This window comes from Callorhinchus milii, unplaced genomic scaffold (assembly GCF_018977255.1).
Source record: "Callorhinchus milii isolate IMCB2004 unplaced genomic scaffold, IMCB_Cmil_1.0 Scaffold17, whole genome shotgun sequence".
In the NCBI taxonomy this organism is placed as follows: Eukaryota; Metazoa; Chordata; class Chondrichthyes; order Chimaeriformes; family Callorhinchidae; genus Callorhinchus; species Callorhinchus milii.
This window is the reverse complement of record NW_024704758.1, coordinates 5592489-5610652: the sequence shown is the minus strand read 5'-3', so window position 1 is coordinate 5610652 and position 18164 is coordinate 5592489. Positions and strand designations below refer to the sequence as shown.

The 18164-nt window shown below is 42.8% G+C and overlaps 1 protein-coding gene across 1 annotated transcript; it reads left to right on the top strand.

Annotated features, from left to right (window-relative positions):
• Positions 1-3495: 3495 nt before the first annotated feature.
• LOC103174894 lies at positions 3496-15365 on the top strand. The gene is made up of 11 exons (XM_042341539.1): positions 3496-3707; positions 5345-5704; positions 6429-6749; positions 7478-7591; positions 7864-8265; positions 8727-9104; positions 9535-9846; positions 10187-10509; positions 12445-12756; positions 13892-14206; positions 14847-15365. The coding sequence occupies exons 1-8, from the start codon at positions 3644-3646 to the stop codon at positions 10366-10368; spliced, it is 2133 nt and encodes a 710-aa protein (XP_042197473.1). The 5' UTR covers positions 3496-3643; the 3' UTR covers positions 10369-10509; positions 12445-12756; positions 13892-14206; positions 14847-15365.
• The last annotated feature ends 2799 nt before the right edge of the window (positions 15366-18164 follow it).

Below are 18164 nucleotides of genomic sequence, written 5' to 3'. Positions count from 1 at the left end.
GAGAAAATGTCATTATGCTGTGCCTTGAAGTCTTAAATCGGATCATCCTGATGTTAAAAAAAGGACAATGATGAAAGAAGTATTGCTACACTTTGCTCAGTCAGAATTGGTGTTCGGTCTGAGCTGGTGGGAAAAAAGACATCTTTCTTTTCCTTCGTTCTGCGACTGTTCCAGGTTCCAGCAATTCCAGCAACATCGGAAAAAAAGCCAAAGAGATGAACAGATTGTAAAGATATGAGAATACAGCTGCAACACAACTTTGTGTTTTTTTTATTCAACACCTGCTATTGTCAGCATTCAGCTTCAGAGAAAAGAGGAGTAGACGCAGAAAGTGTTGATTCTTTCAAGAATAAGTGACATCGATTTCTGTTAGGAAATAATATCTCTGAAAACAACACACAGTTTGCAACATGACATGCGACTGCCAGGATGGGTCATGGTCTTCTTTCGCCTAACAAATTCTAGCCATATCTTTTGTCTCAGGCTTCCACTGAGTGGTAATCTCTACTACTGGCCATATCTTTGAAACCAGCAGCCTGAACATTGAGAGAAACGCCCTTCTCTTTTGAATTGTGCCACAGGATCATTAACATCCATCTGAGCAGGGGGCGGTCTTTTTATCTTGAGTCTTTTCAAATACTAAATTTGCAAACTTCCAATAATTCATTTGTTGAAATTTGTTTCATTTGTATTTCCTCGGTGTATATACAGTTTTTTAAGGAAGTATTAATTCAGTCAATATTTGGCTGCGGTTTTATTAATAATTGATCACATATGTTAATGTACAAGCAACACGGTCCACCCATGGGATCTGTATGCATCTGTATTTCTCGAAGCTTCAAAAATGTTGATACATTGTGGAGTCCTGTAGCTCAGTGGTTAGAGCACTTGCTTTGCAAGCAAGACACCTGGGTTCATTTCCAGGCAGGGCGAAACCTTGGGCAAGTTTCCTTACTCCACACGCCTAATAATAATCCCTCCAAAAAACCCAAAACAATAATAAATTGGTCATTTTCAATCTACGACTGTTTGTGGGACATTGCTGTGCGCAATTGGCTGCCGCGTTCGCCCACAAATATACAGTCAATTCACTTTACAGTATATTCTGTGAAGCGCTTTGGGACGTCCTCCCGACGTGAAAAGCGCTATATCAAATGCAAGGATTATTATTATTATTATTACATCTGTTTGCTGTTTTCAGAGGAGAATAAAACAGCCATAATTCCCACTTTTCAGCCTTGCATTTGATACAACATCTTAAAGTGCTTCACCAGATTTTCCTGTAGACTGTAGTGACTGTGTATTTTATGGGCAAATACAGCAGCTAACTTGCGTATAGCAATGTCCCACAAACAGCCATGAAGTGAATGGTCTGGAGGAGTGTTGCTCAGATCACTGGAGGAAACTCCCTTTTCTTTTCACATAGTGTCAGGGATTTGAAAAGTTCAGCTGAACAGCAACAAGATTCCATTTATAGAGCACCTTTCACGTCGGGAGGGCGTCCCAAGGCGCTGTACAGTTGGGTCAGGACCTGAGCAGGGGAGAAATGGTCAGGGTGAGGGGAGGGAAGGGAGGGAGCGAGGAGGGGGTAGAGAGTCGAGAGGGGAGCCGAAGGCTCGGTCAAAGAGAAAGGTCTTGAGACCGGCCTTGAAGGAGGAAAGGGTGGAGGCGGCGAAGGCACTGGGGGTAGAGTTCCAAAGCTACAGACGTGATCTCGGTTTAACATAACATCCAAAGGACGATGCAGAACTCCCCCAGCACTTCAACGAGTGTCAACTTAGTCTGCGAGTTCAAATTCCTGGCAGAAATATCTCTATGAACTTGATCTCTGTCTGAAAGAGTATAATAATAACCATAATAATACTTGCGTTTGATATATCACCTCTCACGAGCAGAGAATGTTCCTAAGCACTTCACAGGGATGTATTGTGTGTCAGCCTAGCTCAGTGGTAGCATTGTTGCGTATGAGTTGGAAGGCTGTGGGTTCAAGCCCCATGTTGGACATGGAATCACAGTCAAAGATGACACTCCAATGCAGTGCTGGGTGAGTGGGGATGGGGTGGGGGTTACTTGTCGAAGGTGTTGTCTTTTGATAATACATTAAACCTAGGTCCCTTCTGCCTGTTCAGATGGATGTTAAAGATCCTATGGCACTATTCAAAAAGAGAAAAACGTCTCTCAGTGTCCTGGCCAACAATCCCCCAAATAAAATTGGTCACTCGCTCCATGGCAGTTTGTGGGATACTGCTGTGTGCAAACTGACTGCTGAATGTTGCCTACAAAATAAACAGGTTATACCAAATGTAAGGATTATTAAGTATTATTGGGATGTGCTCCAGACTTGCAAGGTGCTATATCAAAGCAAATGCATGGATTATTTTATTTCTCCTCACCCCACCACCCACCTCATCTGCAGACTTAGTTACTCTGTTTTCTGGCCACATTATGACATGGAATATTGGGAGAGCTATTGTCATTGACATCGGATGTTGGCTTCAGCTCATCAGTAACTTCAAATCAGTTATGACAGTGGCTGAAAGGATGCTTGCATTCTGCCTCATATGCAATGTGGGATGGAACGCAGACAACATGCTGAGGTAGGATGGAAGCCGGTGTGATTCTCTTCTTTTACAGATCGGAACTTCTCCAGTCTCCGAGGGAAACTCCGGAGGATTGTTAGCCAGGACACCAGTTCACAGGATCTTTAACAGATGGGAAACAGGCAGATGGGAACTGGGTTTAAAGTCTCACCCTTAGAAAGAATTTCCTTTTACAATGTTGAACCTGTAATTTCTTGTCCTGTTGCCTTGTTAAACATTGACTGCGCCTTTGCCTATGTACAACCACCAACAAATTGCATTTGTATAGCGCCTTTCCACATCAGATGTTTCCGAGGCCCTGGACAGTCAGGGATTTGGAACCGGGCTGGGGGTTGGAATCAGGAGGGGTGGAGGGCAGGGAGGGCAGGGAGGAGAGTGACTGAAGACGCGGTTGAAAAGGAGGTAACTTTCACACGAAGGTAACTTTGCTTATCGAGTCGGTGTGCAGCTCACTTTTCATCCAGTCCTTTAATAATAATAATAATCCTTGCATTTGATATAGCGTTTTTCACGTCTTCTAGACGTCCCAAAGCGCTTCACAGAATATACCGTCAAGTGAATTGACTGTATACTTGTGGGCGAACCCGGCAGCCAATTGCGCACAGCAGCGTCCCCACAAACAGTCGTGGTTTGAAAATGACCAATTTATTATTGTTTTTTTTTTGGAGGGATTATTATCAGGCGCGCGGAGCAAGGAAACCCGCCCAAGGTTTCGCCCTGACCTGCCCGGAATTGAGCCCAGGCGTCTCACTTGCAAAGCGAGTGCTCTAACCGCTGAGCTACAGGACTCCCAACTCCCCTTTTTCTATTCCCCAACAAAAGTGTCTGCATTCACCACTGAGTGAGTCCCTCTGAACTGAAGCGCTTCGCAGTACAGGGAGTCCTGTGTAGTGTAGTGCAGTGGGGGGTGGGGTTGGGTTCAAGGGCAAAGGCGCAGTCAATGTGAAAGTGAAAGGAACTGAGAGAGAGAGAGAGAGAGAGGAGGAGGAGGAGAGGGGGAGAAGCACATCTCCACAACCACAGCCCAGATCCCCAGACAGTCAATGGGGGGAATGAGCCCTAATCTGCTGCTGGTGCTGCTGGTGGTGACTTGGCCGCCGCTGTCAGGTACAGTGCGAGTGGAGAGGCGCTCTCGGTGCGGCGGTGAAGTCCTCTCTGCGCGTAAAACCATCGCTACGGAACTTGAACCCCTTTCTGCGGGTTCCCCCCCCACCACCCCCACCCTCACCCCCCCACCCCCACCCTCACCCCCCCACCCCCGAGCAGCGGGGCTTCTGCTCAGTCCAATTGCTCCTAAAAGTGTTGCCGTTTTCCTTATTTGCCCCTCCGCCGCTGCCCCTGAACCCGGTTGTTATCTCCACGTTTATTTAGGGGTTGGGGTTTGGACCCCAGTTGGCAGTTGGGATCAGGAGGGGTGGTGGGGGGTGGGTTTGGACCCCAGTTGGCAGTTGGGATCAGGAGGGGTGGTGGTGGTGGGGTTGGGGTTTGGACCCCAGTTGGCAGTTGGGATCAGGAGGGGTGGTGGTGGTGGGGGGTTGGGGTTTGGACCCCAGCTGGCAGTTGGGATCAGGAGGGGTGGTGGTGGTGGGGTTGGGGTTTGGACCCCAGTTGGCAGTTGGGATCAGGAGGGGTGGTGGTGGAGGGGTGGGGTTTGGACCCCAGTTGGCAGTTGGGATCAGGAGGGGTGGTGGTGGGGGGATGGGGTTTGGACCCCAGTTGGCAGTTGGGATCAGGAGTGGTGGTGGTGGTGGGGGGATGGGGTTTGGACCCCAGCTGGCAGTTGGGATCAGGAGGGGTGGTGGGGGTGGCCGAGGCGTGGTGGAAGAGGAAGGTCTTTAGACGGGACTTGAAGGAGGCACGAGAGGGGAGAGCCGGAGTGGCTATAATGGCTGTCACGTTCGCTTACAAAATATATTATTCACAATAAAATCCTATGAAACTCTTTGAGACGTCTTGACGGCGTGATAAGGCGATGTATTAACATGCAAAGATTACTAAGAAATGGATGTGTTTTTGCAGTTTATCCATTCTATGCAATCCTAAATTTTCAGACAAATTCGTACATTAAATTCGCACTACATCCAGGCTCTAGCACCCTTCTGACCACTGTGATTTACCACGCCCCCATCCCCATGACACTGGCTGCTCCCTCTGCTCAGCAAACACTGACCAGCTTCATGGTTCCCAGGCACTCCATCCTACCATTGGTGAGTGAGCTTTTAGCCACTCTGCTCTCTGGAATTCCAAGCCAGAATCCCTCCACCGAGCCCTCTCCCTCCCTCCCTCCCACACCTCCTTCAAAACTTGCCTTTTATATTTATCTCATCGACTGTGCTTTCAGATACCTTCCCTGCCGCTCCTCAGCTCCCCCCCCGCATCAGCTCAGGCTCCCAGTCATTTGTATGAAACACTTTGAGACTTGCTCCCACTCTGTAATATAAACCGCTGATGTTACAGGCAAAGACTGAGTGGCATTTCAAGCACTTTATGTTTAGACTCAGGTGAAATTTCCTCCCCTTCACTAACTCATTTGGGCACGTTTTGTGACGTGTAAAATTCATTGAAAGTCTGATTATTTTATCCTGGTTGCCCCATATAGAACAGGTTAATAAGTGGGTAATAAAACAAGACATTTTAATATCTGAAGAGTGGATTTTTCTTTCTTTATGATGTATCTAGCATTGTGTTTTTTATGATGAAATGATTTGTGGACTAACCTTAGCTGTTTTGTTAAATTACCACAGTGGAAGATGTCCTCAATGTGCTGATGGATTCAGGACCTGTGAGGGTCGCTGTAAACAAGGATACTTTACTGAAATGTCAGGTACCTGGCTATGAATCGAGAACCATTGACCTTGCAAGTGTTAGTGTTGAATGGTACTTCTCAAAGCCTCCTGATGTCACCAGGAAACTGGTATACAAATTTGTAAACAGTGCACACACACCTCATCGAAAGGGAGCAAAGATATCCGATGATAAATTGAAGAAAGGCATTGCTTCCCTGTTTCTGTTGAGTGTGGGATTCCAGGATGAAGGACAGTATGAATGTGTTGTGTTTATCACACCTGATTCTGGAAGGGGAAACGCGGAAATGTTTGTTTCAGGTAAGTGGCTTGATCAATGGGATTTTTCAAAAGGGAGAATAAATTCTGACTAGGTTTTAAAAGGAAATAATGTTTTCATGCTGTGTTATTCTAATTTTTGCGATCTTGTTATGTTATTGGTATTCTATGTTCAAACAAGACCTTGTACTTGCACAGCGCCTGTCATTTAGGAGAATGTCATGAAGCATTTAATAGGGGCAAATGGAGGTGGGGTGTGTGTGTGGGGGGGCGGGGGGGGTGGTGGGGGAGGTTCTTGACAGAAAGTAGAGTCAAAATACTCTGATTTTGAGGAGGGATCTGAAAGTAGAGAGTGAAGGTGTAATGTGAAGGAATTTTAGGAGGATGAGGGCAAGCAACAAGCTTTTTGATAGAATGTATTTTACTTGGAATTTATGTAGTTTGATCATGGTCCAATATAGGTAGATCAGGTTGGTTATAGGTTCTTACCCCTGTAGATCTGTTGCATACAGAGGATTTCTTGTGATGCCCAGAAGTTTTTTGATTTGGCCTCTTGTAAAGAAGCCACTCCAGTCCTGTATCTCATATGAGGTGTATGGGTTGTGGAGGTCCAGGCTCCATCAATGATTAGTGCCATGGTTGCATAATTCAAAAGACTCAGTAGGTACGGAGAGAAAGTTGCAGAAAAAATACACAAATTTAAGTTTTAAAAATGACGGTTTTAAATATTTAAATGTTTGACGCAGATTTCTGTTCATCTTCACAGCTGAACCAAAGGTGAGTGTAGATCAATCTAGTATCATAATCGAGAACGGCACAGAGAAGTCAATCATGTGCAACATCAACCGCTACTATCCTTTAAAAATTGATGTGAAGTGGATTCACAACAGCGGGGATGGAAAACAAGAGGTTTTAAAGTCGGTCTGCAGAAAATCCCCAGTGAAAAACGAAGATGGAACTTTCAACCTGTCCAGCCGCCTGACCCTCCGACCAGATCTTACAGACAGCGGCAAAACCTACACATGCCTTGTAAACCATAGGACACTCGTTGGTGGTTTGAGCAAGGACGTTCTCCTGACTGTCAAAGGTACCATTTTAATTTCAGAAACGTACACCAATCTCCAAAAAGTAGTTTGTGTTAGAATGCGAAGGTGGAAGTGAAAATATGTGAGTTTAGTATGGGTATTTTTGGGTCCAATGTAGTTAGTCTCAGTGTCCTTAGTCTGGGAAGGGGATAAGTCTTTCATCCATGTTTAATAACCTTCCACCTCCCAGCCGGAAATTGTGCTTCTGTTGGACGCCAAGTGAGGATAGGATTGGGCTCAACTAAGACGTGCCTCCATGCTCGATACTGACTACCAGTCATTCCTGCTCAGGAACAGTCCCCTGAGTGAGCTATCAGAGATTTTCAGGCATACAGAAAGGTTCATGCAATGGTTGCAATTCGCAGAGAGAAGGATGAAATTGGGAAGTAGATTGGGAGAGATGCAGAAAGTGATCACAGACTTTCACACTGTTCAGGAGGCATGCAACTCTGCAATTTGTAAGACCATTCTGTCTTACGATTTGAAATGGCACAGGATTGTGCAAATTTCTTCTATTCAATTTCAATCTGAAGCTGTGTTCTTTTAAGAACCATCAAAAAAACAGCTTCCAAAGGAGTTTTCTATAATTCTGCGCAACCTTAAATTTTAAGACAAGATGATCTGACAGGTGGAATTTCAGGTGTTGAATTGGAATTGGTTTCCATTTTCCAGACAAGTTATATTCGTAACCCACTGTAGAGCTAAATATGTCCTTTTGTCTTCCCCTCAGAGAAAGATATTGTTATACCAGTAGGACGAATAGTGACGAGCGTGTTCATTACTGTCTTGCTATGTGCACTAATCCTGGGAGGAGCATTTTATGCTTACCTTAGAATCAAAAAAGGTAAAACAATTCTTTACATGTCTTATAGTAGTATGTGCACTTCAATTATTTCTTTTTCAATAAAACAATTCGCATATTGACTATTTAATCTATATATCATATGTATTTTTATTCTATTATTAATAATAAGACTTGCATTTGATATAACACTTTAACATATGATTGAAACATCTCAAAGAATTTTGCAGAACTTTACTGTAATGTGTATGGTGTTTTTGATGTGGCATCCTCAGAACAAATAAATTCAAGTGTGCTTTTCAATGTTATTTTAGTTCCTCCAAAAGTTACAAATATCACCAAGCCAGCTCACTTTCTACATCATCAAGAAGCTTTCTTGGACTGTGAGATTTCTGGATACAGACCGGACGGTATTAATATTGAATGGCTACTACAAAGAAGGGAATCGAATACAGTCACAATATACAAGTGGTCTGACAAAGAGTCCACAGAGGATGTCAAGAGTTTACTTCTTTCTGACAGTGAGACCTTAGATCAGACTTTCAATATTGTATCATCTATTGAACAACATAGTGATGGGACTTCCAGTGTCACGTGTCATGTTAAATTGCTGCTTGATATTTTTAAGGATGACAAGGCTATTCTCACGCTTCACGTACGTCATGACAGCACAGAAAGCTTTTTTTCTGAAAGTGTCACTCTGAATGTGGAAGGAGGTAAGTAAAAATTACTATTATTACCAGTTATTGGTGAAACCAGTGTCTTATTTGTTGTACTCTGTTTGAGAAGTTAAAATTGATGGCTTTAATAAGACTTTTACAAAAAGGTTTTCAGTGATTTTAGGCCTCGTCATTATTTCAGCATTGTCAATCAAAGCTCTGATAACTCTGATAAGCGAGCTTAATCAACAGAATATCTGGGAAAATATTGGGAAATATGGGAAAAATCTCAGAGCCGAAAATTCCACTGAGCTTTAGCCTATAAGATTGCCCTCAGTTCATGGGTTAAGGAGGGAGAGGTCAACTAGGACCAGCAACCTCTGATTTTCTGTACCTGCAGATTGAAGTGAAGATTTTAAACCAGTGTTTAAAAAGAATTGAGTTCCAAATGTGTTTCAAAGTGTAAGTTTTTTTTTGCCACAACACGTGCAACTTTAATTTTTCTTTCTTACTCGAAGTCCCACCGATGTTGACTGACATTGTGATGCCGCCTCGTGTCATCCACCAAGAAGTCCTGGCTCTGACTTGCCCAATTAATGGATTCAAGCCAAGGCCACTGGCTATCTCCTGGTACAAAAGACATAACAACGAGGAAGTGGAAATTGTGAAGGTTGAACCAGGGAAACTGAGTGAGACGGTTGGAAATGAAATAGAGAGGCCCAAATATGTCCACAATTTGAATGAGTTGAGATATGAAGACGGTACTTACAGTATCACTAGTATTTTAAAGTTTATTCCAACCATAATTGAAGACAACAATTCACAGTACATTTGCAAAATAACACATCCAGCAACAAGTATAACAAGAACCAAAGAAGTCAGCCTAACTGTTAAAGGTACGGTGTGCATTTTCTGACCATTGTGTTTAAAATGAGATGATGATGATAATATTTGTTACATTTGATAATAAATATTTCTTATATTTGATATCGCGTCTTTAACAGCAGGAAGAGTCTCAAAATGCTTCCCAGGATTTACTGGAAGGTGACACTCCAATACAGTACTGCAGGCTGCTGCATTGTCAGAGATGCAATCCTTCAGATAAATATTCAAATGTGGTGCCACCTGCCTGTTCGGGTAGACATTTAAAGATCCTGCGGCACTAATCGAATAGAGAAGGGAGTTTCTCCTGGTGTCCAGGCCAACAATCCCCCAAAATAAAATTGATCATTCACTCCATGGCTGTTTGTGGGGCTTTGCTGTGACGAGATGAGGCACTTTATCAGATGCAAGTATTATTAATATTATTATTATTTTATTTGTCAGCTTTGCCGAACTTTGATGACATTATACTGCATCCAAAGTCCCCCATTGCGGACGAAATCTTGATCGCCACCTGCAGAGTACATTCCTTTTTTCCAAGAAATATTATAATTGTTTGGAGAAAGGATGACGAAATCTTGGCTGAAATGATCCCTGACGCAGAGGTAACCAGCGGGAAAGATAACTTGTTTTACTTTAAGAGCCGTCTGGAATTCGTTGTGGTCAGAGAAGATTTCGGAAAGCACCTGTATTGTGAAATGCGTTCTGATAGTCCTGGAGAGTGTAGAAGAGCTGAGTGTTCGCTCATTCCAATGGGTGAGTACAATGATAGCCACTTATTTACAGCTTAAATGTGAAGAGTGTCAGCCTGGGACTGCTTAAGGATTGCTCTTCAAAAGAGCCAGCATGGACATAATGGGCTGAAATGGCCATCTTCAGTGCTGTAAATTTCTACGTTCCTATTCTTCAGTCAAATAAGATAGTCAGTGGATGGTAAATCATTGTGCAATAACTTCTAAACAAATTACTTATGAGGTTTAGCACAGTTCAATGCATGCCCAATGATTCCTCGTTGCTATTTTGAATTTCTCAGCAACTTTTTTGACAGCTTATTGATGTGAGTACTAACTTTGTTGTCCTTTCTCTGTTGAAACAGTGGCATCTCCAATAATAGAATACCTAAAATCAGAGCCACCTTTCCAGAGCCAGGCAAAGAAGCAACCATCCAAATCCGAGTGCATAAGTATTTTCCAAAGGATGTTGTCTTCTTGTGGTTCAAAAATAATGAGCGAGTGGAGGAGGCTAACATCCAATCCATTGAGCCTCAGGGAAATATAGAGACTGGTCTTTACTACCGCGAGTCCACGTGGAAATTGTTTATAAATCCAGAAGACCATGGAGCTGAGATTAAGATTGAAGTTCTACATTTTCCAACATCGCACACTCCTATAAAAGCCTTCCTCACCCTGCACCTTGGAGGTACCCAATGACTACATATCATTTTGCTTCTATAATGTACTGCTCGTCAGCCATACTGCGCTTCCACCTCTTATATTTATAGCTCCCACCCCACTCTAAGTTATGGATAAGCACCAAATGGGATTGCTGTTGGTTGAGAATGTAAATGAATAGGTTTTGCAAAGAAAACACAGAGTGATACTTTAGATCATCGTAGGGACCAGGCCAAGGGGGCACAGGTTATGGGTTGTGAAGGGCAATTGTAGGGCGGACACACAAAGTGTTTCTTTATACTGAGAGAAATCAACAACTGGGTCACACTCGTTTCTAGTTTTAAGAAGGGTGGTTGAAGCGAACTAATGCATTAAGCACGGTAAGATTGAACTCAAAAGATGGATTGGAATTTTATACATGTGTATTTATATGCCCTAATTTACTCTAACAAAACTTTATGTGATGTACTAAACCTCACATTTGGCAATGTAGGTTTTTGTTGATTACTGCCCGATAACTTTAAGTGCTGTTTCCATTGATTGAATAACAGTAGGAAGACTAGGGAAAGAAGATGGAGAAATGGAGGAGCAGTGGGTCATTTGACTATCTGAGTTACTCTAGATAAACATCTGCAGCCAGAGTTTAAACTGTGGCAAGAACAGTGGAATGACACCTCTTTCCATGGAAATGAGTTCATGAAAGTCGTATTTCAACTTCGTATTGAGTGCAAGGGCATTGCATAAAACCATCCACGGATTAGGAATAATTGACGTTAAAATGGCAATTATTAACAAATTGTGTTCAAAGTGGCCCGAGATGAATGACTTTGGCTGGAACTCTGCACCACAGGGCGGGCCAACAATGAGTGTTATAAGTAGAGAATTAGAGGCTGACTGATTCTGAGTGCAGTTAGGAACAAAAAAGATTTAGAAACATATCCTGGGGATTTGCTATAATCTTTCTTGCTGCATGGTGACAAAAGGTTTGCGAGAACGGTGAGCAAGGAATTACAGTAGCATCTGGTTCTGACTGACTGCAAGCGTGAGTGGTGGGAAGTGATAACCTGGAAGATACAAGACGTTCAGTGCAGATTGATCAAGCTTGTCTGGCGAGATGGGTAATGGGAAAAGGGATTGCATATATCCTGTTGCATCTCTTTTTTCTGTTATGGGTTTGATACTGTGTGAGATAAGCATAAATATATATCTACAAATAGTTATATATTTTGTTTAAAAAAAATAGCATGGCACAGTTTAGCCAAGAATTTGGAACCAGACACAGTAGCATGAGTCTGAAATTTAAGGTTAGATTCATAAATCCACACATACATTTATTACCAAAATCATTTAACCTCTTCTTTTAAGATTTGATGGAAGTGATGTGAAAAACAATTGTCCTTTGAAAATTGCTTTTCACAGTTGGGTCAACTTAAATTGTTCAGTCAGTTCATTTTATGTTCTTTTTCCTTTTCGATTTGATACTTTTTATTTGGTTTCCACTCTCGTCTGGCTCCACTGATTCCCATCCCCCAGAGGATAGAGTTCAAAATCCTCATCCTCACCTTCAAAACCCTCCACGACTTTGCTCCTTCCTACCTCTGCGACCTGCTAACTCCATATCAACTTGTCCATTCCCTCCGCTTAGCAGGCCCCGACTCCATGTTCCCCGCCTGGCCCATCCCATCATTGGCGGTCAGGTCTTCAGCCTCTCTGCCTCCACCCTTTGGAACTCCATCCCACAGTCCACCCCTCCTGATCCCAACCCCCTACTCGGGTCCAAATACCTGACTGTCCAATGCCTTGGGACATCCTCCCCACGTGAAAGGCGCTATACAAATGTAATTTGTGGTTGTTGTACTGTCTTGCAAAATGTTACTGTGGGACAATATTTCTTCATTCATGAGTAGGTGCAATGATTACTTCTAAGGGAAAACAATTATTTCCTTGTGCTTTCTTGAAACAGGAATTCCGAAAATTTCAGACATCGAGTTTGATTCAAACGAGCCGTCCTATGGACAACCTCTGGTCATTAGGTGTTGTGTGACTAATTTTTCTCCAAAAGAAATCGTAACCACTTGGTTACAAGGTAAAACGACCATCTCCGAAGGAGTAAGAAATATAGGGCCTGAGAAGGATGAAAATGGATATTTCCAGCTGACTTCCTTCTTAACGATGACACCAACCGCTTTGGATCACAATACAACAGTTTCCTTTTTAGTCAAACATAAAGCTTTGCAAGAACCTATTCAAAGAGACATTCTCCTTCTCCTTCCAGGTAGGTTCAAACAGGGGTGACAAACAGAGGCCAGTGAACAGTTTTCCCTTGCACCTTCCCTTATTGGTGTACTTGCACCGATGGCGGAGTCTTCATCTACTATGCTCCTAACCTTTGGAGCTTCCTCCTTTTCGTTCGTCTCACCAATTCTCTATAAGTCTTTAAATTCTGCCTAAAAGCCTTCATCATTGACAGTGCATATTCACCCCTCCTTCTCCTTTGCTTGGCATTCAACCCCACCAATATGAAGTGCTACGAGACGTTATCCTATGCCGAGGCTGCTATATAAACTCATGTTGTTGTTGCATTACATATCCATATGCAGAATGCTGCTTGAACCCATGCTCTATCACAAGAAATAAGGGAGGCACGTTCGTGCTTTTTCCACAAATCGTATTGAGATCTTTATTTACTGATGTGTAAATAACGTACACAAACCACTATTTCACTTCATTTTCTTCTGAATGAAGCTGCCCAGCATCTTCACAAGGGTTAACAATATTTTTTTGTTTTTTTACAAAATTCAATTTTGTACCTTTTTTGCTTGCCTGATTTCTATTTCTATTCAAGTTTCTATTTTTCCTGTATCGAAAAATGTTGATAATTGTGTTGGGGTAAATGCACACACTTATTTCTGTTTGTCAGCCTAACTCATTTGGTAGCACTCTCTTGCCTCTGAGTCAGAAGGTTTTGGGTTCAAGTCCCACTTCATGACTTGAAGCTCATAATCTAATCTGAAATCCCAGTGCAGTACTTGGGTTGCACTATATTGTTGGTGCCGTCCTTCGGATGAAACTTTAAACCTCGATCGATTGACCTATCTAAACCTGTCTACCACCCATCAAGGTCCTTGACATTAAAGATCCTGTGGCACTATGTCACATTAAAAAAGAGAAGGGAGCTCCTTTCTGTGTCCTGGCCAACAATCCCTCAGATAAGAATGGGTAATTCATTTCATGGCTGTTTGTGAGACATTACTGTGTGCAAACTGGCTGTCACATTCACCTACAAAAATATAAAGTCAGTCACTACACTGTATAGTGCATTCTGTGAATGCTTTGCGACATCCTCATGACTTGAAATGTGCTATATTAAACACAAGGGTTATTTATTATATTTTATTGCACTCTTTCAGCTTCTGCTCCCACCGTGTCCGAAATGCAATGCAATCCAACAATTCCAGAGGTAAACAAGCAAACGACTTTCAGTGTTTCACTGAGTGACTACGCTCCTGAAGAAATTGAAGTGAAGTGGTTCAAAGGGAAAGTGCCCTACACAGGCCCAGTGACAAACACCAAGGCGCAGATTGCAGAGAATGGACTCTTTGCTTCAGTTACAAAAATCGAATTTGCCCCCGATCCTTCTGATCAGAACACTGATCTCAGATGCGAGGTTACTCATCCTGAATCCACAGCAGTGAAGGAGATAAAGTACCAAATTTCCAGTTGAGGTGAGTTTTGTTTAAGGAGTTCTGTACCTCATTGGTTAGAGCACTCACCTCGCAAGCCAGAGACTTGGGTTCGATTCCCAGCAGGGCGAAACCTTGGGCAAGTTTCCTTACTCCACATGCCTGATAATAATCCCCCAAGAAAAAAAATGATTTGGTCACTCAATCCACGACTGTTTGCGGGACACTGCTGTGCGCAATCGGCTGCTGCGTTTCGCCCACAAAATATACAGTCAATTAACTTAACAGAATATTCTGTGAAGCACTTTGAGACATCTAAGAGACGTGAAAAGTGCTATATCAAATGCAAGGATTATTATCTGTTTGAACCTGACGCTAAAGATCCTGTGACACTGTTTGGATACCAAGCAGAGGAATGATGGGGGAACTGGAAGATGACCAATGGGCTTGGTCAAAGCAATAGATTTTTCATCGACGTTTGAAGCCAGATGGAGGTGGTATGGTGGAGTGGTATATGGAGGGAGTTTGAGATAATGTGGCAATAGTGGTTGAAAGCTTGGCCGCTGATGGTGAGGTGGAGGGTGGCGGGGTAAGTGCAGCAAGCATGTAAGAAACTGGTTTAGATTTAGGTATTGCCTGCGGTTTCCAGTGGGTTTAACAGTGCATTTTGTTCTCTATAAAGGAATGATTGGAGATATAATCCAATCTGCATTTTCCATCCTGTCGCTGAAGCAAACGGAACTTAGTCCGTCGGAACAAAAGAAGACGTTTCTAAAGAGAAGAGCGAAACGTTTTTAAATACAATATACAACACTGTGAGCTGTATAGTGGTCAACTAAGATGATATTTCAATCAGAACAATGCTATTAGTCACTACAAGATTGTGCCTGAACTTTCTCAAATACCTACACAGAATGAAATTTGCTTTCGATAAAGCGGTTGTGTATTTTGCAATAGAATCATGTACATAGAGGCAAAAGGATATTATACTAGAATTTGTAATTAATATAGATAGTTGTCTACTGTTTTTATACTGTACATGCTGTTTGATATATCATGTTTGTTGCTACACAGGATAATGAGAAGAAGACTCTTGAGCCCATTTGATCTCATCCTACCACCCTACTGTCTTTCCATCACGGCATCAGGCTGTGTTTTTAAATGTCCTGGCCTCAACCACCCTTCCTAGTAACCTGTTTCACTCATTAATTACCCTCATTTAACGGTGACCAGAAAAATATACAGTGCTCTAGGTGATGTTAAAAATCTGATGGTGCTATTTGCAAAGAATAGAGAGATTCTCTCAGTATCCTGGCTGACAATCTTCCTGAATAAAATTGGTCACTCACTTCATTTCTGTTTGTGGACATAAGTGTGCACAAATAGATTGCCATATTCACCTACAAACGCTACACTTTTCAGTAAGTCATGTGAAGTGCTTTGGGATGTCCTTCTGACATGAAAGGAGCTACATCACATGCAAGAATTATTATTATAATTCCCTCCATTGATTAAAATGAACTAGACTGCAAGATACAGTGAATGCCCAACAGTTGGGATTTTTTTTTACAACTCTTATGCAGGATAGCATCTCGGAGTGCTTAACAGTGGTGGCTTGACGCTGAGCCAGGGAGAGCGGGGGGTGACAATAGGCATGGCCGAAGAGGAAGGTCTTCAGTTATGATCTGAAGACTGGGATGGAGGAGACAAAGGCGGAGGGATTAAGGCAGAGTTTCATAGTTTTCGTCGGTAGTCGGTGTGTGTCTTGGTTCTGTGAATGTATGTGTGTGTCTCTGTGGGTCTGTGTACGTTGCTGGGACTTGAGAGGCGGGAGGTGGTGAGCTCTGTAGCCCCGTGGTGTAGTTTTTTTTTGGCGGAGCTTTGGGTCTGCATTGGTGACCCTCCCTCACCCCACCCCTCCAAATGGGCCACTCAGTATTTTGGTAAAGAAATTAATAAAAATGTTTTGCAATAATCTAATGTGTTATTTACTCATGTTTATTATCAATAAAGTTAAAAAATGTAGGTTGGCAGTAAAATGTACTTCAATAGCACCAATCAATTCTCTGGAAATTTTCAAATTTCTACACAATTTCTGGCAAATATTTCCACTTTTCTATTAGCCCAGGCTATCAACCATCTTGTTCCTGCACACCCTGTGAGTCGCTCCCTTATTTTCCCCTCGTTCAAGGCATGTCTGAAAACCTTTCCCCTTTGACCGCACAGCATTGCTAAGCGTTTTGACGTTTTGCCCAAGGTGAAGGGAAATGTAAATTGTATTGTATATTCACAGCACTTCTTTGTTGTGCCTTGAACATAACGATTTTTAATACTTTGTTCAGAAACATGCCATTAGTGAAGAAATATTTGTAAATAAATAAGGTGCCAGCCAAGCTCAGTTTCTAACATTCTCGCTTCTGAATGAGAACGTTGTGGTTTCAAGCTTACGTTGGGTTTATTGGGAGATGCCATCCCTCAGATGAGACATTAAAATAAAGGTCCTGTTTATTTGTTCAGATGGATATTAAGATCCCATGGCACAATTTGAAAAAGGAGTTTCTCCTGGTGCTTTGGTCAACAATCCCCCAGTAAAATTGGGATCAGGGAGGGTGGAGAGCAGGGGGTAAGAAGGATGACTGAAGGCACAGTCAAAGAGGAGGGTCTTCAGACGGGTCTTTGAAGGAGGTAAAGGAGGGGGTGAAGCAGAGGGACTGTGGGATGGAGTTCCAGAGGGTGGGGGCAGAGTGGTTGAAGGCTCACCCACTAATGGTGGCGGGGGCAAGGGACATGAAACAAACGAGCCCACTGAGTGGAGGGAGAAGGTAGGTTGGTAGGGGGTTAGAAAGTCACAGATAGGGAAGAGCAAGGCCATGGAGGGCTTTGAAGGTGAGGACCAGGTTACTGAACTGTATCCTCTGTGTGATGGGAAGTCAGTGGAATCTGGGTGAGGATGGGGGCAATAGGGTCACGGAGCCTGGTACAGGAGAGGACATGGGCTAGAGTTCTGAATGATGTGCAGCCTATGGAAGGAGGAGTTGAGGAGGCCGACAACAGGGAGTTTACGTAATTGAGCCTGGAATATTATGAATGTGTGCACGAGGGTCTCGTGAGATGAAAAAGCAATTGAGAAAGACTTTGAAACAGGATCCCCAAATTAGAGATGAAAAGAGCAATTAAGAAAGGGCAGTGCAAAAGTAAAGTTGTCTGATCTCTCAAAACAAAGGTTTTTCTGTAAACTGAATGTAATCTCAAAGGGCAGGAGAGTCACATCTACAATTTGTTTGAAAAACAAGGCGAGGCAGACGGTAAACTAATTTCAATCAGAATTTTGAAATCAGCACAGCTAAGTCATTTACAACCTGATTATAATCAATAGTTTCACAGTACAGTACTTATTACAGGACAAAGTCCAATGTTCAGGTGTGGAGCAAAAGCAGCGAAAAGCCAAGGTGGGGCCGATCTCCTGTCCCACTTACAGAAGAAAATTTAACATGGTGGCCCAGTTGCTCACTTGCTTAAATTGTCGTTCACTCTATATTTCCAAGATATTATGCATCACAAACTGGTCACATTTTCAAACTAAAACTAGGCTGCTGATTGCCCCTCCTAACAAACTAGCACTTGGCAGTGAAGAGGATTTCGGCTTAGCCATTCTTGACAAGCTGCCAAAACCAGCAGCCACGGGGCAGGAGATGGAGCCTCGCAAGTGAACTGTGCAGAATGTCTCTCCGCTGTCCCCAGTAGGCAGAATTTTGGTATCCACCCATGGCCTCTAACTTTCTTCTCATAGAATCATAATAATAATAATAATAATAATCCTTGCATTTGATATAGCGCCTTTTCACGTCTTCGAGACGTCTCAAAGCGCTTCACAGAATATACTGTAAAGTGAATTGACTGTATATTTCTGGGCGAAATGCGGCAGCCGATTGCGCACAGCGGTGTCCCGCAAACAGTCGTGGATTGAAGCGACCAATTTTATATATCCTTTTTCTTGTGG